Raw genomic sequence first — 25,056 nt, forward strand, 5'->3', positions numbered from 1 at the left:
AAAAAACCTACAAAAAAAGCACACAATATCATTGCAAAATGTAAACCCAGTGCTTTTCCAGATGCCAAGAGCTGTTTTAAAATCTGTCTATAGGTCTTACACACAGCCACACAAAATACTGCAAAGAGAAAGGGGCTGTGTTAAGAATTTGAACACATTTCCACTACCTAAAAGGTCCTTTTAGAGTTGCTGCTATCCTGTACTGCCACCTGCAGTCAAAGTGTATGTCTGACCTTTGTGAGAGAGGGCAAAACCTCTCTCAAAGCACAAAAAATTCAAAATGCAAGCAAGTTCTGCCACCTGAAAAAAAGTTCTGCCCTTGCTGTAAACCACAAATGATGGTACAGACTTAGGTTGTTTAAGAGACAATATTCACCATCACATTTCAGTTCATATTTCTACACTGAACAGACTGGAACAAATACTCTTTTCAAGCACAGACAACTTGCCATACTGATTTCCAGGACCTAGATTTTTCACCCCTAGAACAGGCAGCCACTACACACAAAACAGAGCAGACTAACTTCTGATACAAACATAGCTTATCTACTGAAAACAATACACAGATTTGTACACCAGGATTTTTACAAGACAAATGAAATCATATCAGAAGATTCTACAAGCCACGTTTCAGTAACACTTCACCCTAAGGAAGAACTAGTAGGAGACAATCTTGAGACAAACTCTGTGTGTCTCAGTGCTATTTCTACATTAACAAGAACTAATCTTCCTACATATCCCATGTAAAACTGACTGACATCTGAGGACCTAAGACTATCTTTACCATCAGTTCCTTTTTTTTTAAATGCAGGCATGTATTTCTAAGGTCCTGTATCTTTTACATGCCCTTACAAGAGAAAACAATGCTTTTCTGAAACAGACAAAAAAAAAAAATCTTTCATTCAAGCTTGTTCACACTCCTTTTTGTCATGGCACATTTTTTCAAATTTTTTTCCCCACAGGTTTGTTTTTGTGGTTTTACTTGTAACGAAAGGTAGAGCAGTCCTTAGAACTAAACCCTCCTCTCTCAACACCATTATTGTCAAACTTATTGAAAGAGTCATGGTTCAGAAATACATCAAAAATATAGTGACAGGGATGTATAAAGGCATTTCCACCTTAAATTAAACAACTTAGTTTAGCTAGGACAATTGTAAAATGCTTCCTCAATTTTTCTCCATGCAAAGTTAACCTTTCAGACACTGCGAGATGACCAAAATGACTTCACACAATATTCCAGAGTGTAAGAGAGCTACTGAAACTAAACCAAACTATATTACTGAAAATTTAATTAATTAGCATCTTAATGACAATGCAAGACCCATCCTCCAAGTTGTATTTTTTATGATTGAGACCTATCTGTACTCATGAAAACTGCCTGCAGAGAAAAAAAAGACTGACCCCCTCCTCCAGCTGCTACATAAACATACGCTCCTATTTCTATCATTTGCTCCATTAACTTCCCAAAATTCATCACAGGTCAAACAACAACAGAAGGCTATAGTTTCTGGGAACATATGTGCTCTTTCTGCTCTTTCAGGTCTTCTACACTCCTGCCAAAAGTTTCTAACAAGCATAAAATTAAGTTTTTGTACTCCTAGAAACAAAAAGCCATGTCTACACTTAATCATTTTTTACCAGCCAAGCCAAAACAAATAATTTTTATTCACTAGAATAAACATCAGATATGACTTCTTCTTGCCTTTCCCTTCATATGTAGCCTTCTAAGCCCCTCTCCACCCTTTCTGCTGTAGGGGAGCAATTCAGCATATCCTTCATCCATTATGCAAATTTAAGCACAAAGAGTGACAAATCAAGGGAATCTGAAGGTGGTTTTCACAACTTGCTCTCAGACCAACCTCTTATTCTCCAGCCAGGTAGTACCTTGTAACTGGGAGGTGACCTGTGACTTTGAGCAGATCAGCTGGATTCCTGGCCCCTAGAGCTGCTGACACAGACAAATTCAGCTTGAGCAGCAGCAGGTAGGTAATGAGCTTCCATTTGTGAGGTCCTGCTTGCCATCCACCCTTCTCCAGATGCAAAAGTATAATTGCACATCATTTGATGAGGTCTACAGCAATAACTTCAACAGTGACTACAGAATATAACATCTGGATGGTCTGGTAATAAGTTTATTTTGTCCAGGTTTGTCAAGATCCAACAACATGGAACACAACAGCCATAGACCTAATGAAAGTCTCTTGTGCCAACCCAGGAAACCTCAACGAAAGTAATTTCAAAATTCATTTAAAAGATGATGGACAACCCCAAGCAGTAGCACTTAACATCCAAAAGCCCTAGAAAATGCCAGCTTGAGTAATCCTTATACACTGCAATCTGGTGTTCCCTTACTGGAGCATAAGAGAGGAAACAAACATCCTTGTCAAAAAAGCATTGCTTCCCAGCCCTCTTTTGTCATCAGAGCTGAGCAAACAACCACCTCATTCTGTTCATATCATACCTAAATTTTCCCCTTGGCTTCTCACTGAATAACTTACTTTAAAATCTCTTCTATAATTGCTTTAAGTATTAGGAGAGAAAGTGAAATCTCAGAACAACTCCTGTTGGGTGCATCTTACAACCTTCCTCTTCCCTTCAGAACACATTACAGTCACTTCCCCTATGAAAAACCCTCTATTGAATACCGTAGCAAAAGGATATCCTCACAACAGTTTCACCCAACCAAAAGAAAGTAATACATCATTCTGTTCCTAAGACACAACTCAACCAAGATTTAAAACACAATAGAAAATACATAATTTACAACTTTACTTGGACTTACCCGTGGACTGGCTATGCACAGGAAGGACGGCAGCTCAGTCACCTGGCAGCATCGTACACATGAGGTAGCTGATCTCCTTCTATATATGACATGATCTGAATAGCCAGTAACTGCTTTACAGTGGCTGCTGAACACAAGGTTCTGAAAAAAAAGTTAAAATTAAGAAGTTACTATGTTTATAAAGAAATACTCCTCTCAAATCTTCCACCCAGGAAGACAGACAAAGCACATTACGTACATATCTCTTTGAATAAGGAAAACTCCACACATCTTCTGCAGTGAGTATGTAAATATCTTTGTGTAATTATCAGAACATTCAAATTCAGACAAGTTTGCAATCAGAATAGATCATACTAATAACTTGTCTTGACACTCAGTTGGAACCAGAAACAAGTTTTTCCGCCTTTGAACCTTTTGACCTTAGTTTTTCTAAAGAAGGAAGTAAAGGAATATTCTAGTAGATCTGCCCCTCAGGGTGTTTTCTAGCTACTCATTTATCTATTCTGGATTAAAATGAAATTTCACAGAGAGAAAAAAATTAAGAATTGAAATAAGGCTGGATTGGTATCTTTAGACTTGCATCTTTTCCAATCTTTTCCTTCTTTCCTGTGCAAAAGGGCTCTAAATTTTATCCTGAAGACTTTGAAAGTGCTAGCAGGGTTATACGCATGAACAAACACCTGTTTAAAACCTGGAATTTGCCACAATGTCCTTTTGATACAGAAAAATATACTGACTCAGAAGTGGAGACATTTGGATGACAGTGCAGTTTAAAGAAAGGAAAGCTCTTTGAAGATGCCCAACTCTACACAGAAAGCTAACAAAAAATTTAATTTTCTTTGCTTGCATCAGTTATAGCTCCTTTTTATTGTAATTATCTCCATCAAACATTTAAATAAACTGCTTGGAGACTAAGCCATTTCTGCCACTTAGCTTTTATTCTGACTTTTCTATATTCATAGAGATCAACAGTCCTTTATTACGTTTGTTTCCCATAGTACACAGAGCATTACCCTGCACACAGTAGGAAACTAGCAATAATTTTAGAAGCATTAAGAGGTATACCTCTCACAGCCATAGGACCACAGGATATGCCCTCCTGGCAATTCCAGCAGTTCGCATAAGCAAAAGGTAAACAGGATCTCAAGTTTTGGTATTGTTCTGCCCAAGTTCCTAGTGCACCAAAATTAACAGACCCTCCCAATTTTCCGAAATCCCAGTATTTGAAGTTCTAAGCATTCAGGTACATGATAGAAGCAGACACCCTGTATAACATGTCATACACTTGATAGCTGCTTTTCTATGTATGTCAAGAAATGCTAGAAAACATCCACAGTAAGAGTCTATTGCAGATCATGCATTCTGGGCCCTTTTTTTTCCATTCACTGGGTGAGATGCAGATGGCTAGCACGTATCATTTGGAACCTGCTGACAAGGAAGGAAAACAGTCTGACTGTACATACATGCCAGCACTACCCACACTCAACCTTAGCCTGTAAGTGCATCTTTCAGCTGCTGCCAGTGAGACTCATGGGCTGGAGCTCGCTAAAATGAAGTTCATACTCTGACTGAACATCTGCTCCTCTATTATAGAAAAGGTGAGCACAGAAAGAGCTGACAGTAGTCTTTCACTAACATCCAGCAGGGCTAAAAAGCACAGGTCAAAGCTTGGGCCACACTGGATAATGTAAAGTGATCCCAAAACCAGCCTCTTACTCAGCTGGCAATTCTTAATCAGTAATGCTGGCTTAAGCAACAACTGCTTCACATGTTTACTCCTGTCCCCACAGAGCCCCTTCTTGTTGGCCTAGTCGTCTGTACTCATTAAGATGCTGATCAAGATGAAAACAAACCCCTGCCCCTCCACTCCAAGTGAGTTTTGTGGCATGCTTCACCACCTGGTAAAACAGACTGCATGCTGAAACAGCAGTGTTGGAATCACAGGGCTGGGAATACGTGCCTGTGGACAATGGGTATGAATGCTGGCTTACTCATCTGAGAACCAGAAATAGTGGCAACAGAGCACCAACGCTGCTGCTGAAAAGGGTGAGTCCTTTCCCATGATATATTTGTGCCACTTCCTGTGCTCCTCTCCAGAAGCCTATCTGGCTACACATCTAATCAAACAACAAATTCAACAGCCATGAAAAGACAGTTTTCTGCAGCTGGCTCATAAAAGGATGTGTCAGGGTATGCCCACATTGGCAGAGGCAGGGTTCCACAGCTGAGAGTAGAGAAAGGACAGCAAGAGTTAGAGGGGGAAGAGTGAACGACTGCTTTAGCTCAAAGCCCCTCTCTTCCCCACCCCTGGACCCCAAACGGTGAGTACAGCTGATTTTCTGAAGAGGAATCAGCATTGCAAGCAGTCACAAGAGCTTTCCAGTAAGTTTTATGACAGCAAGCACTGGCATACTGATTGTGGCCCTGGTCAATAGAGGGGTTTAGTAATTATTTCCTGGAAAGTGAGAATACAAGAAATGGATAAAGAGGAAGTTAACAAACTGTAATTCCAAACCTATGCAAGTTTGTTACTTAATTCTCCTTTGGAAAAAACTATCAAAGACCTAATAAAGACGACTTTAGGGCAATTGAAGTACCCAGGAAAAAACATAAATAAAGCTTCAAGAAGGTATCCAAAATAAGACAAAAATACTTGTACCTGGGCATTAACCTCGCTTTGAGTGCTAGACTTCTGTGTGCAAATTATGAGCAGGTCACATAAGAAACATCCCTCTGAATTCTGACATATGCAGCTGTTAAGAATTCATGAATGGAGCAGTCACCAGATATAACAGGGACAGTGGAAACCAGCTTCCCATCAACCACAAACATGGAAAAGACTGGGTAAGGTTACAGAACTGAACACAGCCACAGCTCTGAACTGGATCACATACCTTAGTACAGCAAAGCCAAAAACCAAAGTGGAAGATTGTTAAAAAACAAGAACGTACACACCCACTACAACTATGCAATCCAAAATAAATCTTGAAAGAGGCTCTCCTATACTGCAAACAGAGCTGCACATAAATATGTGTATATTTATGTAAATATATATGCTCATCTTAAGCTCATTAACGTTCTTAAATTTTTAAATAGAAATAAAATTAGGAAAGGAAAGGAGAGAAGGGTTCATGTAAACAGAGCAGATTTCATATTAATTTAATTCAATGTATACAAATTAATACATATCGTGTGGAGGTGTTGAGCAAGGGCAATGAAGAGACCTCACACTGAAAGGGATTTCTGTGTTTACATGACGAAACTTACACTATCTTTAGATAGATGTTACTTCAATTTCAGAAATATCCCTTAAAAATAAATGTGTTTCTTTGTCTACTGCCTTATTTTCATACTTTGTCTCTTGCATCGGAAATGCTGATCTGAGCAGTTAAGAAAAGCCTTTCCAGATTTATACCATTTCCTTTTTCCTCTTTTCTCACCCTCCTCACTCCCTACATGTTACTATCTTATGAACCCCAAGAGGAAGCCTTGGGAATGCTACGTTGAAATCTTCTCCAGTTTGGGCTAAGGAAAATGTTAGTTCATTTTCACTCACAATAATGTGTGGTGCTAAAAGACAGGCACATAAAGGGCAGTTTGTTTTCAACTCTCCCTTTGGTTTTGCACTCTCTAACCACCCCTTTTTTTTTAAGGCATTCCAAATGTAAGTTCTGCTAACAATTCTGTAAATACAGCTTATTTTAAAGTGACTTCAGGTGGTAATTTGTCTAACAGGCAGGTTAGAAAACAGCTCTAAAGTATCTGTCATAACTGCAGGGCTATTCTTCCTTTAGATTTACTGAGGTTATCACAAATGCACTGTATGGCACACACTGATGAACTCTGCTCCTCAGCTGGTTGCTTTCTGTATTGAACGTATTAGTTGCAACAGTCATTAGTTACACACAGTCAACAGCCCTGAGACACAAGTAATGACATCCTCAAAGAACAGAAATTATTTGGAGAAACCAAATTCACATTTAAATCTTGCCAGGCTGTGGTATAGGGAGGTCTGTAGCCTATTCAAATGCTTTACATTTAATCGCTAATATTAAAACCTACACATGCATATTCCACATCTTATATTTAAAATCTATAATCTTAATCCATCTTCTGTCCTTCAGAAAGTTTAATGCTTTTGATTTTGATATTTATACACACCAAACCAAGGGTTATGTAAGGAGTTAGACTGTCTTTCTACATATGTAAAAATGAATGCTACCTCCTCTAAGTGCACACTTCTGATACCATTTTCTTTACTGCCACACTTACGACACCACAGAAATTCTCCTTAGCCATACCAAGAGGACAGAGCTACAGTACAGTCTCAGAGATAAGCACTGCAGGCACTACAGAAACAGCTGACTGTAATCTCCAAAAAACTAACTGAAAGCAAATTCATATAGCATAGACATTTTATTAAGCTAGACATAGAAACACTGAATATTGAAATACCAGCACAGCCAGAGTTAACAGGCACACACATTCACTTGGCTGGCTCTTTGTTTGATAACTAGGAGGACTCATTTTGTTGGCTTTGCTGTTAACGCTGCAAAACATGACACCAAGTCCAAGGCTGGTTTCCTACTGCTTATGCGTCTTCAATTTCAACTTCCTCTACACAATATTCAATTGAATTCTGGCTATCTCCTTTCCCCTTCCAGACTCATGAGCAGAAGTAATATTCCCTAGAGAAATTTGGCACGATCTCACTGTTTCAGAAAAGATTTTTTTTTTACTGCATATCTGCTAACTGCCCTAGATGCTTTCCTGACTCCACGCTAGCACTTTTGTGAACTTATTTCCCAGTGAACTGAATCAATGGAGCCTTAACCTAACTCAGGAAATCAACTGCAATTTAGTCATAAAAAGGCAAAATCTTCACACATATCCTAGGCATAAGATTAGCAAAAATGATCTTGCATTACACAGTAATTTGAATACATCTGGAGTCTACTAGAAAGCAGCAGAAGCAAATTTCAGAGTAGAAACACACCACTGAAAATGGTTGTCCACCAACTATAAAACACTGTCAGGCTGGTCTCCGTTTTCCCCAGCTGCTGCAACAATGTATTGAATTTGACAAGAAAAGAGTCGTTTCAGCCAGAAAATGAGCATGTTGCATGCAAAAAACATTAAGAAATTCTGAAGCTTACATATAGAATCCATCCCTGACAAATCATGAGTCTAGTTCTGTTGCTCCTGTATTTACTTTTGGTGCTGCAGTAATATTTTAAAGTCAACTGATTTATTCATTATAGCAAATTTTGAAATGTATTGCCAGATAGGAAGGAGACAGAGGTTAAACTATTTTTCTGGTTAGCACTCTGAAGTCTCTTAACTGTATCTAAAAAAGCAGACACCACCATCATCCTGTTTCCAAGTTTGTTTTCCCTGTTTTGTAAGGACAGAATGGTTTTCACCATTTCTCACTCATGAGGATTTGTTACTGTCTCCAGATCACAGAAATTTTGCTTACCTGCAGCAAAGTGCAGCTGTGCAAGTTAGGGAAAGACAGTGGGAAATTTACATCAAGCAAGAAATCCCTGTTCCTCAAAAACCATGACCCCTGCTCTTTGTCCTCCTCAGTCTCCATCCAGAAGCGCGTGTGATGGAGCCTGTAGGATGCTTTCAGAGACAGGAAAAGAGCTAACCATCTGCAACAAAACACAGGAGAAACATTTATTCACTGCTTTGTGAAAGAAAGGCTTGAATATATTTACAGCATAACTCTATTTGACAGAAATGTTTTGGTTTTTTTCAGAATATCAGGCTTACAGTGTCCTGACTTAAAATAATTTTTGCTAGACATCATCCAATTATATTACCCTGATTTCAATTTTTTCTGAGGTGACTTAACTGAATCTAAGTGACTAAATCAAGATACACTTTGAAGCACTTTATCTAAAAGGGTCAAGACCCAGTTAGCCACTAGTATTTAAAATTGCACTCTGACTTCTCTGTAAATTGCTCTACATATAAATTATGCATAACAACCTGCATAATGAATGCAGAATTTATCATAAAGACTATTGAGATATACCAAGAGAAATCTGAATTATGTTGCTGTAGTGCAGTCAAGAAACAGTAATTCAAAATAACCAGAACAAGAAAAGAATATTACACTTACAAAGCCCTAAGCAAAACATCTCTATTTATTAATAAAGACTTGCTTTTAATCTCCAATTTCTTACAGTCACTATCTTACTTGACTCAGAGTCCTTTACAGAGAACACTATAACTTAAAAAGATCACCTCTCCTTTCAAGATAATACAGTTCATGATGCTATAAATCCACAGTTCTAAGCCTACGCCTCAGAATTCCATTCCATATTAAAAAAAAGACATGTGGAAAGTAGGCAATATGGCTCAGGGCTGAAGAACAACTACCACACCACAAGCTTATTCCACGTGTTTAAAACATATGCTCAATTGCAACTGGTAAGAATTGCACTGAACTGACCTTCCAAAGTCTGGATTTTGAGTTTGTTAATGCCAGCAACCTGCAGCATGACCCTAAGCAAACTCTCCTTTTGTCCTTTGACCATCTTGTGTATTTATAATGTCAATTCTTTGTAATGCAGCATTTCTTGTGACAGGGGCATAAAAATTGCATTGCCTAATGGTGCCCAATACCTGGAGGAACACTCTAGACAATGTTCTAGTATTAGATAATGACAGAGAAATTATAATATTAGGAGGCATAGAAAACGCAGGTATCATCTGATATCATCTGTACTTTTCTTGTAATTACTGAAAGAGGAAAAAAAAAAAAGTTGTCCTCACCTGGCTAAATGTCCCTGATTCATAAGGTTTGCCATTTCTGCTGGAGAGACATCAATAAATCGGAGGAAAGAAAAACAGCTTTCTTCGTTGATGCCTAGGTCACCAAAAAACTGAAGTTAGGCCAACACATTTCACAGACACTCACAGCTGAAAACTAAACTTACTTCGTAAATTCAGGATACACACTCTACAGCTCATGGCAAATTTAGGCAAGTAAACAGAAGACTCTAATTTAACCTAGATCTTTTAGAAATACTGAAAACTCCATCTGAATCTCTGTTGCCTGACCCCACATTCCAGCTCATTTTCCAGTGTGGGCAAGAGAAGAGTGCTTACCAAGAAAGCAAAATACATTCTAGGCCCAAGTGCAGACAGTAAGAACATTTGTTCTACTTATTAAGAATCAATAGGCAGCGTGCATATTTGCAAATTCTAACACATATCTTCCAGACAGCTGACAAGAACATGCATGTCTCTGGATGCCTGTCTCACATGCTCCCTCTCATCCAGAAAGTCAAACGGGTTAGAAGGAGATGCAGGAATTGGTAGAGAAAAGCCTTGCTGGCCCACCCATGTGCATTGCATAGCCCCAGTACCAGCTGAACAGGTCCATGCTAACAGATTTCAGCACAGTAATGCAGCCACTACCTCTCTTGCTTTTTACATGGGAAGTTTTTCCCATCCCAGTAGCTGAGTGATCTAATTAGCTCTTGTAGGAAAAATATTCAATCATCTATAATAAATTGTATCTGTCAATATAAGCAGCTTTTCTGGGGCTTTTGCTCATTGATAGATTCTGGGTCACTGGCATCTCATCTAGTTTGCATTTGAAAGAAAGCTGGCAGTTTAAGATACTACACTCAATGTACTGAAATGAATCCAAGATTTCTTAGAATTGAATCTGTGAAAAATTCACATTAGACTAAAAAGGCAGCACTAATGTCTTGAAGCAAGTTAAAACAAGACAGACTGAATTAAGATACTGCACTGGGATTAAGCAGTAACCAAACAACAAGTTATCCACAGATTGTTCTTCCAGCTGCTTTCCATCCTTTCCTCTCTGTGCAAAGGAAATATATGTATAAACACTAACAAAATTCTAACAAGTTTTGATCAGATTATCTCAGAGAACTAATTAATCTGGCCTCTCAGTCCTTCTCCCTGAAGAGGACATATTAAAACCCAGCTTGCTTCCCAGGACTGTAAACCTACCCTTCCTATGGAAGAGAGACTGTTGGATGTGGTCTGGTGCAAATGGCGAAAGTAAAACCCGTAACCACCTGAAAATGAAAGCAACAAAAGCAAACATCATTAAGAAGGTGTTAAAACATAACATGTTCAATCACACAATCAGCAGTAGATACAGAGTAGCCATTGACTTCTTCACTGTAAGTATTTTTGCACTCTGAATATGTGGAATTGCATGGCAGTAGAAGGGAAGTGTCATCCGTCTACATGCACTGCTGCTAATTTGACACTGAGACACACCATTGTTGTGGAACTGCATTACATGCTCTAGAAAAGCTGACCGAGTCTTCATACATGTCTTTCTCATCTCTTCCCTGAGCACTTTTCATAACTGAATGCAGACAAAATTAATCAAGAATTGCCATGGTTGGAGAAAACAGCAAACTGCACTTGGGCAGATTCTCCTCATCCAAGGTGAGCCTTAAAAGCTGTCAAGGCACTAGCAGACGCTCATGTTACACCATGTTGCAACAGACAGATACTGAGAGCTTCCCTGTATGTGAAAACTCACTGAAGGGAAGTCACGTGAGGTTTTTTTGTTTTAAGAATCTTTTAAAGCTTAATTCTACCACACATCATCAGCAACAACTCTAAATTCCTTTTCCTGGCTTTCTTACTTAATCAAAGGGATATTCTGTGATTAGGATTCCACCAAGAAAGAGCATCTATATCAGATGAATGACTAAAAGGAAATGGACTGCTCAGCCAATGTCATTTAAATACACCAGATAAGGGATTTAATTAGCACCTACAAAGATGAAATAAGTGTAAAAATAATACTTAATAAGCTAAACTGGATAGGAAGTGGAATAGGCTTGCCTGTCCCGTGAGTGGTTAAAGACCCTGATCTGTCCATGACGGTAGATGAACTTGGAAATCTGGTATGGCTTTAGGGAGATGTGAAATGGAGACCAAGTTTCCTGTCGCTCAAACAGCTCTGGGTGATTGCACACCTGTAAGGAAGAGAGCATGTCAAAAGCTGAGAGGAATCAACTTGCAGCATCTACATCCCAAATCAACCATGACCAATGATCACTAAAAACAGTATTGCTTAATATTGCATGGCTATTTTAGTGTATCAGTTCAAATTTGAATATGGCATCATACCTTTTCCTATTCACATAACACCTACTGCCTCTTCTTCCCAAGTGAATGGCTTCCTTCAACCAAACCAACCTTTGTAACCAAACCAACCTTTGTAACCAAACAAGTCAGCAGATGCATGCACCATTTGGCTAAAGCTCTTCTTCACCCAACATCATGCTACACTGCATCCAAAACACAACTGAGCTGCATGCAAACTTGCTTGCCTATGCCAGAAACTTTTCTATATGGTGTTTTCTAGAAGCCATATTTTAGTTCTGTGCTAACAAATGATTATACTTCTCAAAAATTATTATTTAAAATAGCCTTACCTTCCTGAACTGCATGACTAGATTCATGAGACTACTAGTGGTGGTCTGTGCTTGCTGAGTAGTGCCCATTGATGACTGCAGGAGGTCATCAATAGAGATTTTGTTTTTCAGAGCTTGGTACAAGAGCTTCTGTCGACTTGTCTGCTGGCAGTACATAAGAATTTCAATCTGCAAAGTGATAATGAAGATTTAGCCATTTATATCTCTGAAATAGAGGATGGTGACATTAATGTACATAAAGCTGAGAGAAACACCTTGAGAAAAGCACAGCTTTCTCAAAAAATACATTTATAGGCAGTTGTATTCAGATCTGCATTTCAGGATCTAACTTGGAAAGGACTTAAATGATAGGGGGGTTTTGGACAGCTTAGGTAACGATGTAGGAGACAGACCTTTAAAAGTACGTGAACACAACTAAGAAAACAGACAGATTCTTAAGAAGCTGTGAAAACATCACACCTCTGCAGCTGATCAGTTTAAAATCTGACTTCAATTCTACCATCCTGCAGTTCTCCACTTAGAGCAGCGATAAGGAGTGTCAGCAGCCAACAACAGCGACGGGTGCATCCCACAACAACAGTGGCTGTGGGAAGTCCACTGAAATTAATAAACACATCAGAACAAACCAGATGTCTCTCAGCCAATGGTGCCAAAACCTGGGGACTGTTGGCTACAAGATCATCTAGTATTGCTAACATCTGTGTGAAATTAAGAGACTGGCAAGAGAGAAGAATATGATGTTGCCACTGTGTACTTCTCACTCTGTACAGGCAAGCAAAAAAAATTCCTAAACCCATGCCAAATCCTTCACAAAGACAACTGGAAATGTTTATCACCCAGTCATTGCTGTATCAATCTCCTTCACTGCCATTAGTGATACGTCTGTCAAGTTAACCATTCCATTTTTTAACTGCTAACAAAATGCTTTCCCTAGAAAAGAAGTTTATTAATTAGGGGTTCTTCAGTTACATTCAAATCTAATGACATTGCTGGGATGTGGTGTAAGAAAGTGAAGGTCCAAGAAAAGTCTACAGTGAAATTCCAAGTATGCACACTGACAAACAAGTTAGCAGAAACCAGATTAGAGAACAGAGCCATGACAATACAGCTGTAATACTCATTCCAGAGAAATCCTTTTTCTCACCTTATCTGACAGTTCATTTTCCACATCCTTCTTGATTCTTCTCAACATGAAAGGTTTCAGGATCATGTGCAAGCGGGACAGCTGGTCTGAAATAAAGGGAAGGGGCAAGAAAGAACAATTACTTCATTAAGGAAGAAAATTATATGGTGTTTTACCACAAATGCAGTCCCTTATTGCTCAGACATTTCCCCCCATGTGAGTTCTTACAGCATAGAGTTGATACTTCTCTGTTGATTTTTTTTTTAAAATGAGTGCTGTGCTACACTGCTTTTCTATTCATTACACATGCAATACTACAGTGAGAAACACAAAATTTAACATAAACTATCAACAACAATCCAATAATGTTCCAATCCCATTATGCATCTTCTGCTTTAGATGTCGTATCTCATAGGAAGTTTAGCCATTGTTAGCTTGAAAAGGTAACAGATTCTTAATATAAAAATGACAGCAGTTACACACTGCACTCACTCTCGTCAATGGCAGATTTGTTCTCTGCATGGCTCTCTATGTCCTTCGAAAACCACTCATTGAACTCCTCATGGGAATCAAACAGTGTTGGCATGATAAAATGCAGCAGGGCCCACAGCTAAAAGGAAAGGAGAAAACACTGGGTCATCAAGTCATCCTACGGCAGACAAGGTAACTGGGGATCCCAAATCCTTGCAGCTCAAAATCACTTTACTAGAACATGAGACATGGCAAAACTAAAAAAAATCCCAGCTGCATTCTCTTCCCACCTCCCCACAAAATGCCACAAATATCAACTTAACAAAACCCCATTAGAAAGCAGTAAGAAACACAGCACAATTACTTCAGCCAACAAAAGGAAAAGTCACTACAATTAGCTTTCATCCTGTAATCTAAGTATTACTTCAAATATCTTTAGTTTTAGTTTTATTTGAATGTGTAGCAAGTTTCCATATTTTTCCCTCCCAGGGCTGATCTTATGTTTGTTTGCCAGTGGTTTGCTACAAGCAGGATCCCACAACCACACAAATACAACAAGTTTCTCAACTGTTCACATATACTTAGTATGTATTCTTGTTATAAAAAAAAAATCCACTCTTGTGAGCTCCCAAGTACCTCAGCCATCGTGTTCTGGATTGGGGTCCCAGTCAACAACAATCTGTTTCGACACTGGAACTGCAGTAGGATTTTCCAACGAACACTGATGAATAAAAGCAGGAAAAATCATTTCTAGAGAAAACTGTAGAATGATATGAAGCATAAGGTATTTTAAGACCAATTGCTTTCACTGAGTTTCCCAAATGAGCTTTGGAAGTCACTGGACAAAACTACTACAGCTGTTCCCCATTCTTTCAAAAGACAACTACAGGAAAAAGCAGCCTTTTTCCAATTAAAAAAAAAAAAAAAGAAAAAATAAGCATAATTTATTTTATTTTTCTAAGTACCTTTTTACTTATTTTTAAAACAAATGCTTACTAATAAAATCTCATGATCAGAATAATTAACTTTGCAAAAGAAACAGTTATTTTTAATCAGAATGTCATGTAATTTTCAGACTTTACAAGAAGACATGTATAGGCTACTGTGGCAGGAGTGCTGAGCTATTCATTAAAATCCTCTTAGAGGGGTGGTTTCCCAAGAATGCTGAAGAGACAAACTTCAGTCAGAATGAGCCTGCATCTAAAGCAGTCCTCAACTTACTGGGTACAGTGGCAACTTGGACAAAGGTTATGGGAAAGCAATTGCAGAAGTAAAGACGGACAAATCCATTACTTGAAAACAAACAGAAAATTTTCTGGCATAGAGTCTCATGAGACAGATTGGGCTTTATTGCAGCCAACAGTATTCATGGGGTTCTGACCTTCATTCACGTCTGGAAGTGCCACTGAACAAGGAATCAAAACACTGCATTTAAGGGAGCCAATATAAGCAATATAAGCTAAAGACTACAGACCATTCACCAGGTGGAATTTTGTGAGCAGTCAGGAGGGAAAGTGAACAGCGTTTCAGTGTTTTGTTTAACTCTCCTGTACTCTATACAAGTTTCTGCTCCACAGCTATTTTTTAATTACATTTTACATATTTGGAAAATCTAAATGCAAAAAACCTAATGAATCAATCCAGTGTCAGAGAGTTATATAGATATTTAACTAGGTTAGGTACTTAAGGGATCTTATGTGTGTCAATCTTAACTCCTATAAGTTTATTTCCTCTTGATGCTTTCTTGATATTCCTCCAAGAGGCTGATGCAGAGAGAAGACTTTTTTTCCAGTTAGTTTATTACCTGGAGCTACTCTTGAGTGCTTGTGCTTCATCCAGCACCATATACTGCCACTTCACTCGCTGGAAATACTTCACATCCTGCACTACCAGCTGGTAACTGGTGATTACCACATGGAAAGGAGCATCCTGAGTATACAATGTCTTCTGTAACCGCAAAAGGAGAAACAAATGCCCACACAACGTGAATACATGGTCAAGAGTTCACTGTCATTTCAGAATTCTGTTTTACAATCTTCTCATTACTACTACACTTTCCTCAGCTGACTTTCTAAATTAATTATATCACAGTTACTCAACTAGTGGACCTGGACTTCAGCCCTTGAACAATTTCAGATGCTTCTTAACATGCAAGACAAGACCCAGGTACTGAACCCTACAAAATGCTATTGTTAAATCAGGAACAATCTGACAGGCCTGCAGGGATTCTGGATTATGGCACCCTGAGTTAGGTTACTCGAACAGAATAAACAGTCCTTGACACCAAAACTTCCTGCTTCATTTACAGAGCTCTAGTTCCTTCATCTCAGCTCCACACTGCATTGAATTGTCCTGTATGGTATTGCTCTTCAGCACAAGAGAAGTCTTCCACCTCATTATCTTAATGAAAATGCTACTACAGGGATGAAAAAACTCTGCATCCACACATCGTTTAGTTTGGTGATGTGTAGCAACAGGTTTTGGTTTACCCCGCACAAAGAAAGATGGCCAAAGCACACATTCATGCTGGTATTACCTGACTCCAGAACTTCCTGATCACCTTTCTATCATGAGGATTTCCCCAATAAGGTAGCACCTGAAACAGTAAAATAAATAGAAAGACATTATTTTCAAATAAAGACACTAGCTCTAAAATTTTATCATCTGTAGTCTACAAAGCGACATATCTCTTTCTCCAAAACAACAAAAAGGGAAATCATCTTTTTCACCACAGAGAAAAACCAGAAAGCATTTAAAAATACTTTGAAACAGAGCATTCCAGGAAAATGTATCAAGCAACTTGTGGCCTGATCAAGCTATGCTGAGAATCTACAAATGCCCATTAGCATGTTATACCTTCTAGTTAGGTTTTTCTAAAAGTTAAAAATAATACTTTGCTTATGTAAGAAAGAGGTCTGCACTTAACTGCTACAATTAAACTTAGAGGACTAGAGGGCTTGTTGTCCTGTTTAACAACCCCGTATTTTGTATTTCAGAACTGACCACAAAAACCTGAGATGAAGTTAAAATGTCTGGCCTGGATATATTTAATATAAGAATTTTAAAAGCAAGCACTACTACCAGAGAAATCTGTTAAACTATCTACCGTTCAAAATGTCATGGGTCCTATTACTCAGACCTCTGCAGAGCATTGACTCCTGCCACTGGTTAATAACATTGTACTGCCATCTCCTGCCTGATAAAAGGACTACAGTCAGCTAACACTGGGAAGGTCTGGGAGGGAGGAAGAATGCTGCTTTCTGAGGTGGTAAAAAGTCCTACAGCTTCAACTGACAGGTTCCAAAAGCCTTTAATCGAATATTCTTCCTACTGTTCTAAAATAAGGATGCTTGCAAAAAAACAAGATGCATCGAGAAATTATTTGTCTTTAGTTTACATATTCTGCCATGGACATAAATTCACTGTGATTTACTACAAGCAAAACTGACTGCACATTTCTGTTTGATTAGAGGCAGAAAAAAAACCTGGTTGAAAAAGATTGATTGAATTTGTAAACGTGTGACAGTAATTTTAGAAAATTTCTTTTTAAAACACGTTTTGTTCCATGGATGAGGTGAATATTGGCACGCAGTAAGATCAGCAAGCGAAAGAACAGCTATACTATGATATAAACAGTTCGGGGTTTAAGTCAAAAAAGAGAAAACTGTCTTTTCACAAGCATCCTGCCTGCATTTTTCAAACATTTTCTGTATTTCATTCCTGAGAAGGAGAAAGCATAAACAGTTGCTTGCCTATTCTATATAATGAACTGATCAAAGGAAGTGAGAGAAAGTATATAGAAAGTCCAACAGCTCTCAAGTTTTCTAATCAAGAGCCCCTATTATTTTGGGCTATGAAAATACATGAACGGATTATTTTTAGGTTGTTTTGGGTTTTTTTTTCTTTTGAGTACCTCCTCAATAACAGAAGTGTTTGTATTTCTTCGTTAGTTGCTTCAAAGGCTCAATAATGCCATTTTATTCCAAAATATAAGTCACTTGAACAATCCAGTATTGAACTGTGCTCTAGCACAACTTCTCCTCATGCAGATACCTCAAACTATACACACCCACAACCAACGTAAGTCTGATGAGGGATCTCTCTATTTGGTAAAAGCTAACTCCTTTAACACTGCCCTGCCCCAGATCAAGAAATCAAATATCACCTATAGTAATACTTTCAAGTTTTTTTTCCTGCACTTATTTAAGTAGCCAAGACATTCAACAATTAGCCTGATGTTACTGGTATACTGGTTGCTCATAACTAGGCATCTTCTACTGTTTTCTGTAAAAAGGAAAATCTGATGTTTAAAAAGAACCCAATCAAGACTTCTTCATATCAAAGGTTACTATGTTAACAACCCAAATACTTAAACTATGATCTGTTCCTCTTCGCAGATGTAACTGCAAGCTTCTGACACTTTTGTCTATCTTGAATTCTGAAATTCCAGCACTGATTTAGCAGTACACATTTATTTTCAAATTTTCCTCTGCAACACTTCAACGTTTTCCAGTGGGAGACAGGTAAGCAGCTTGTTTTTCAGTAACTGGTATTTCCTTGCTTTCTAATTTACTATTTATTATTTCTATTTACTATGTTTTCACATTCACAATATACCTGAAAAACTCAATTTGTTTTCTTCTAATCTTTTTGTTCTTATTTATTTGTGCTTCACTTCTCTCCTTTTTGTTGATTATTAACTTGTATGTTCATGGTTCTTCTGGTTTTCTGTAACAACTACATTTTGCCTCCCTCTTACCTGTTTAGAGTTTGTTCACATACAATCTTTATCTGACTCAAATTCATATGAATGACTGAAAACACAGTTCTAACCCTAAAGACATTATATAAAACTTGGTATATAATTCCTGGTTTGCTGCCAGACCCATATGTTAAAATTATACATCCACTTGCTGACCTACTACAATTCCTTACTGAAAAGGTGTCGTTAAGCTGATGCAATTTGAAAATCATGTGATTAAAGTAAGAATATTTTTAAGCCCTAGATAACTGAACACTCCAGAAAAAAAACAGGATGATGGAAAAAAATATCAGAAACAGGCTCATTACAGAGTTTTGTATTCCAAGGTCAGTAAGCACCCAGATGTGACACAGAACTCAGGAGAACAAAACGGTCTGCTCTTGAGAAAACAGAAAGAACTTCCTTGGACACATTTATTACCTTAAATTTAGGTACAAATCTGGCAAACTCCTGGTGCCAGTTGTTCAGAGTAGAGGCAGGTGAAATTATTAAAAAAGGTCCCCAGATATTCTCTCTCTGTAAAACACACATAAAAAATTAAATTAAAAAAAAATAATTGAACGGAACTGATACAGAGATGGTTTGATAGGGCTTTACACCTACTGAATGACAGTGGCTACATGAGAGGGAACTGTATGCAACCTAGCAAAACTGTCCCAGCACAGCAGGGCGATACAAAATCAGAGCAGATCTAATGTTTAACCAAGACTTATTTCATAACAGCGAAGTTGTTCCCAGAACAAACTCCTTTGTTTCTGAGAGTGGCCACCTTCACGTTACAAACAGCCCCTGTCATTTTCATAAGGAAAAGACCTTCAGATGGCATTGAAAAGCTTTGCTCTGCCACATCACACATTTCAATACCCTCTGGTGAACCACTGAGCTGATCCATTAATATATTAGCAGTTACAAGCTTGCCCTCATAAGGGAGAGGCAGGAAAAATAAAGCTGTGTGTAACCTTCCAAAAACTTCAAGGTGCAGTGTCACAGGGAGACAAGCTTATCTTCCTATTCCTTCCATAGAGATGAGCTTAAGAGCCTTCAGCTCTGCATACCTTTACAGTATTTTGGCCAACACTACCAGGAACATAAAGAAATGCACACAATTGTCACTTGGTCACTAGTGCAACTAATTTTGCTTCTAGCATCCCTTCATTGATATGTCCTACCTAGGGCAACTGACTTGATTGCAACCAAGACCTTTATTTTTTTGAAATAAATGTACATATTTCTGCATGAAGAAGCAAGTTCCTGTTGCTTACTTTGTTTTGTTTGTCTGCCCTGGCACAGAAGAATCACTATGCTTCCTAAAAAACCCCACTGAATTATGGAAATTATTGCTAATTGTCATGAAGCTCAGAATTTGAGCCCTTTGATATGTAAAACTCAGTGAACCATCAAGTGTACAACTTGTTCTCTCCTGAGGCTTTTATATTCAGTGCAAGTGAGAAGATATTACTCTCTGAATAAATGAAAACTCTAAAGTACAGACATACACACATATTTACAACTATTTCAATGGCTCACTTGAAAACAATGTTTAAAACACTTTTTAAGACATTTAAGCTTTGTAATCCAAAATTCATTTCCAACATGTGAAAAGTATGCATCTTCTGTCAAGCATACTACCCAGGAATAAGCTATAATCCACCTACCTCAGCCAGATGTGCAAGGAGAGCAATACTTTGTACTGTTTTACCCAGACCCATTTCATCTGCCAGGATTCCATTGATGCCCTGCAAAAGATCCATAAACGAACACCTTCACTTTACTACTTTTTAATCCACAAAGGACTGGCAGAACAGCTGCCACTAGATTTAGGGGGAACAGCCCCACTGTAACAATTCTGACACTCCGAAACATTATCATCTCTTACATCTGTTCCTGAGAGGTAATTGGTCTCAACTGTATTTCTTTCATCCCTCAGTCCAATTCTTCCCTTAAGCCTCTCTGTACTTCATGATCCCATAGTGACCTGGGCAGACTCTTAAGGACAAGACTGCCTGCAGTTTACCAGCTGACCCAAGCCTGAAACAGTACGCAATTCCAAACAGCAAAAGTCTCCTCCATGTATGATCTAAGTGATGAACAGTTGTACAAACCACACAAAGAATACTGAACTCAATGCCCCATTCAAAGCTGTTATGTCCTAAATAATCAAGAACACTGGCATGCGGCCTACCTAGTATTTTCCTTTCTTCCAAATACATTAAAGATCAACTATAAACAGTCTATTTTTAAAAACAGTACATTCTTTTGGCCAACGTTACTCTACTGACTTAAATAATCCCAGAAGTTTTAAAAATCTGCAAGATGTACTAACATACCTGCTCATATAGGTTGGCCAGCCAATTCATGCCTTTCAGTTGATAACCTTTCAGTTTTCCATTGAAAATGGTAGGCTGTGGAATGTCTTCTCCTGCTCGAATAGATGGGTTTGCCAAACTGTAACTCTCTCCAAATCCAGTACCAGACTTGTTAGCAGCCCGTAGAGCAGCTGCCCGGCTCTCCTTTGCATCTTCATCAAATGATCTGGTCTAAACAGGAGGAGGAAGGTATGCATGAGATGGTGAATACACTACCTTATCAAGAAACTGTAAAGCAAAAGGCTTTACAACTCACATTAAGACACAATACTCACGAGAAACCACGAGAAAATGAGCCTGCTCCTATAGCCCAATCTTTATACTCTGGTTTTCTACTTGTTTAGCACAAAATGAATTAAATTTGAGTCTGGCCCCCAGAATTAATCTATTTGACTTGGCTGCTATGAAAGATCCTGGTACTTTGGCCTCTGCCAATTACTTTGCTTTCTCTTCTACTTCATGGATCCAAAAAATACATACCCGGGCCTGATGAATCTGGTAAGCATCCTCAGCATTCTTCAGAGCTTGGGCCTTGTAATAGTTGCTATCTGAAAATAACACACCCATGTTAGAGCTCTGCAGCAGTAACCACCCAAACACACAGATAAATCCCAGTAATTGCAGTAGTCCTTCTTGCAGAGAAGGATGTTGCACTTAAAATTGCTACGTTTGCACCATAACACACAGAATACAGTAAATTTCAAAAGAGTGCAAGGAAAGGACTATAAATGAATCACTTACCATAATCTTCTTGGGTGATGTTGACCACTACTCCTCCACCAATATCGATCTGCCTTTGGGTAGAGCTGTCTTCCAGTTTGCGCAGGATTTCCTCCTGTATCCCATCATGTCCAATATCTCGTTTACGACTCATAAAATGGGCATATAACTCAGTTTGTGTGATCAGGAAGTTAAGTTTTCGCTGCTGTCTCTTAGCCTAAGAGCATTTACCAAAAACAGATGAAGGGGAAAAAAAGACAGGACAACAGTTCAATGTTAAAAAATATAATTAAACAAAAGAAATTCATCTAATAATGTATCGACAACTAATCCATCTAGATTATATTAAACACACCACTGTGCTAAGTGCTATATTACTAGCTGCACATAAGAACACTGACCACCTCCATAAATATCTATATTAAAATATAAAATTGTTGTAAATAAAAAATTCTTTTAAATTCAGTAATCATGACAAAAAACTATAATAAAAGAAAATTTAAATGTTTTGTTTACACTGAAGAACTAAAATATCAACAAAAAATAGCAGGATTTTAGCGGTCTGTAGTACAAGAACTCAGCAGTTAAGAAATGCTCTCATGGCAACCTGACTCCCACATTCTGTTACTTAGTAGTAGAGGGAATTATGGTAGTACACATGAAATACATCAATAGGTACTACAGTTGAGATATTATCATTACTCAGCATTCAGCAAGACATTGCAGAAGCTCTGTTCACCCGTAGGCTCTGGCAAAAAATGCAACAGTTAAAATTTGTCTATTAATCTAAGTGAGCAAGAAACTTCACAAAATGCTTATGAATTTGCAAGAGTAAGAGGAACACAAGAAATACAAGCATAATTTAAGCATAAAACTAAATATAAGGCATTCTAAAGATTCAACCTTTCCTCATATAAGGTATACCCATATAAAGTAACAACCACAGATTCACTAGAGAGCTTTTACAAGGAAACCTTCATAAATTCAATCCCTTTTACTCTGTAATGAAGTTCTGGAAGTTGTCAGTTGGCCAACAAAAAAGCAAACCCTGAAAAATTCTGTGACCCATACATAAATGGCAGTATCAGTTTACAGCAGTGGAAAAAAAGGACCAGAAAAAAATTCAATGTCAATGAAAAAGTGTCTTCCCTTCTGGACCCAGAAAGATGAAGAAACCATCACAACACATTGGCCCTTACCAACATTGAGCTGTGTATGTCTGTGAGACATGCACTGCTTCTCTAATTCCTTCCTCAATTTCACTCAATTATAAAGAATTTATGCAGTTTGAAGGTGTTTTTTTAATTACCTCTTGCTAACGTTAGAAGAATTATGTAAAGAAAAATAAGATGGCAGAAGAAATATGTGGAATAGCACTGAAACAGAACAAATAACTGAATTTCATGGCTTGGATTTAGAAACTCAAATTATCTAGTCACTTCTGTGTCTCCTCAGCAGATTAATTATCAGCAATCTGTTATTTTGCTATACCTCTCTCATCTCCTCATCCAGCTTGCGTTGCTCCAGAGCCTCCTTCTCAGCTCGTTTCCGATGCTCTTTTTCCACCTTTTCATACTTTTTCCAATAGAGAAGCATCTCCTTGGTGAGACGACGTGCTCGTGGTAGAGTTTCCTTACAGTTTTTCTGGGCTTGGATAGCAGCTCTACGTACCTCTCTCATGCACTGGTGGGCAAGCTAGACAGGAATAAGATTTGGGAACAGTGGTAAAATGGGCAGATTGTAAAGAAAGCCAGCAATAAACTTATCAGGATTTAATTACAACCAAGTCTGATCCTTCAAAAGAGAAAAAACTGTGATACTTTACTCAGCAGCAATGCTTCTGAAATGGTGTGAGAGAATATGATCTTCCAAAAAAATGCTGAGATGATGGAGAAGACAAAACCTGAAGGCAGTTTCAGCATGGCATAATACTCAAAAGACTGATCTGAAGGGTAAGTCCTTGAAAGGGACTCAGAAGAACAAAATTCAAGACTTGCCTCTACAGCTCTGACTCACCTATTTCTTGACACTTCTCCGGAGTTATTTTTCTCACTTTTCAATAAGAATATACTTAATACTGCAATAGCAGTATTGGTGGAACACAATGCTGTTCACATTAATACAAAGAAAAGTGAGGGAGCACTCTACAGTCTTGCTACCATTTCACAAAAAAACATAAGACAACGTAATTTTTGTTCTAGTATAAATAAATTGATGTCATTGTCATAACAGTAAAAATTGCTGGGTTTTTTTGTTGTTTGTGACAGATTATTTTCCTCCACTAAAATTTGCACATCAACAATTCTAACACAGATTTCAAATGATAAAATGAAGGGGGAAAAAAAAGCGGAATTTTAAAATCTGTAAGTCCTACAACCAACTTTCTTAAACATACACCAGCAAGTCCCATTTTCTGCATCCCCTACAAAGAAAATGCTCCCTTTCTCAATAACGTATACACAGAACAGGAAATTTCCCACATCACCTTGTCTCTAACAACCCACAGTCATATACTTGATTACCTTTTCATCATTAGCCATAGGAGTGAATCAGACACTCGAGCATAACACTTGAAGAATGCTCAGAAAGCTATTACCAAGTGTTTGTAAGCAATGTTTTCTAGGTACAAACAATGCCACTTCTCAGAGATGGATGAGAAGATGGATTGCTTTTGCAACTACTTAAGCCAAAAACTGCTTTATTTTTAATCTCAGGTCCTCTATATATTTATCTAAATTAAAGCACTTAATATTCCAAGAGCCCCTTTGATTTCAACCAGAATGCTTAAAGCCAGCGAGCTTTAGATAGTGAATAGACAGGCAGCTCAAAAGTCAAAGTGCACCAAAGCCACTAATGTACAGTATGAAAGGTCAGTAAATTTAAAACTTACAAACTAAATCTTTCAAAAGCCAGAAAGATCTCATGAAAGGAACTCGTGTTGCTTGTTTCATCTGTTGCTTATGAAACAAGACAAAACGACACATCTAAAAAATTAAAAGTCCTATAAAAAATGACAATTACTTGTATACAATGCTTTCTCCTACACTGCCCTGCTAGTATAGCCAGTATTGTAAGAAACAGAAGAAACATAGAGGTTACAGTTTGCTTATTATATGCAGTACAAGTAACAATATGAAACTAAACACCACCTACCTTTTTGCTGTTGGTTAGGAAGAGGTTGCGGGCTGAAGCTTTCTGTTTGTAGGCCTGTAAAAGAACACCATTTGTAAATGAGTTAAAGGGTAATGGTTTCACAGTATTTTAAAAGATCACTATCTAGTCTTCAATAGGTACATGTGCCAACTTCAGCCATGCACAGTTTTATAACTGAGAATAGGTATTGTAAGTATTCATTTTGACTGAAACAGCTTTTCATCAAATTA

At 38.0% G+C, this 25,056-nt stretch overlaps 1 protein-coding gene and 1 long non-coding RNA gene across 5 annotated transcripts in view; one reads left to right on the forward strand and one right to left on the reverse strand.

The window, feature by feature from the left end:
- The window catches only part of LOC138111485 (uncharacterized), a 29,287-nt gene extending 5,414 nt beyond the window's left edge, over window positions 1–23,873 (forward strand). The window contains exons 2-5 of one of the 2 annotated variants that reach the window (XR_011151378.1): window positions 1,874–1,982; window positions 4,573–4,828; window positions 18,223–18,348; window positions 23,506–23,873. This is a non-coding gene — a long non-coding RNA (uncharacterized lncRNA). The remainder of the gene's footprint in view (window positions 1–1,873; window positions 1,983–4,572; window positions 4,829–18,222; window positions 18,349–23,505) is intronic. The other variant, XR_011151377.1, reaches the window with a different exon arrangement.
- Window positions 1–25,056, reverse strand: part of INO80 (INO80 complex ATPase subunit) — a 64,086-nt gene that overhangs the window by 23,901 nt on the left and 15,129 nt on the right. For all 3 annotated transcript variants that reach the window (XM_069017364.1, XM_069017365.1, XM_069017366.1), the window contains 18 exons: window positions 24,827–24,880; window positions 23,165–23,368; window positions 21,695–21,890; window positions 21,434–21,501; window positions 20,915–21,124; window positions 20,243–20,323; window positions 19,008–19,103; window positions 16,362–16,421; window positions 15,630–15,772; window positions 14,462–14,546; window positions 13,847–13,964; window positions 13,376–13,461; window positions 12,232–12,399; window positions 11,636–11,769; window positions 10,781–10,848; window positions 9,569–9,662; window positions 8,262–8,439; window positions 2,783–2,923 (listed from right to left, as the gene is read on the reverse strand). In XM_069017364.1, the coding sequence (XP_068873465.1) occupies window positions 2,783–2,923; window positions 8,262–8,439; window positions 9,569–9,662; window positions 10,781–10,848; window positions 11,636–11,769; window positions 12,232–12,399; window positions 13,376–13,461; window positions 13,847–13,964; window positions 14,462–14,546; window positions 15,630–15,772; window positions 16,362–16,421; window positions 19,008–19,103; window positions 20,243–20,323; window positions 20,915–21,124; window positions 21,434–21,501; window positions 21,695–21,890; window positions 23,165–23,368; window positions 24,827–24,880 (2,184 nt within the window). The remainder of the gene's footprint in view (window positions 1–2,782; window positions 2,924–8,261; window positions 8,440–9,568; window positions 9,663–10,780; window positions 10,849–11,635; window positions 11,770–12,231; window positions 12,400–13,375; window positions 13,462–13,846; window positions 13,965–14,461; window positions 14,547–15,629; window positions 15,773–16,361; window positions 16,422–19,007; window positions 19,104–20,242; window positions 20,324–20,914; window positions 21,125–21,433; window positions 21,502–21,694; window positions 21,891–23,164; window positions 23,369–24,826; window positions 24,881–25,056) is intronic.

Source organism: Aphelocoma coerulescens, chromosome 5 (assembly GCF_041296385.1).
Source record: "Aphelocoma coerulescens isolate FSJ_1873_10779 chromosome 5, UR_Acoe_1.0, whole genome shotgun sequence".
NCBI classification, from domain to species: domain Eukaryota; kingdom Metazoa; phylum Chordata; class Aves; order Passeriformes; family Corvidae; genus Aphelocoma; species Aphelocoma coerulescens.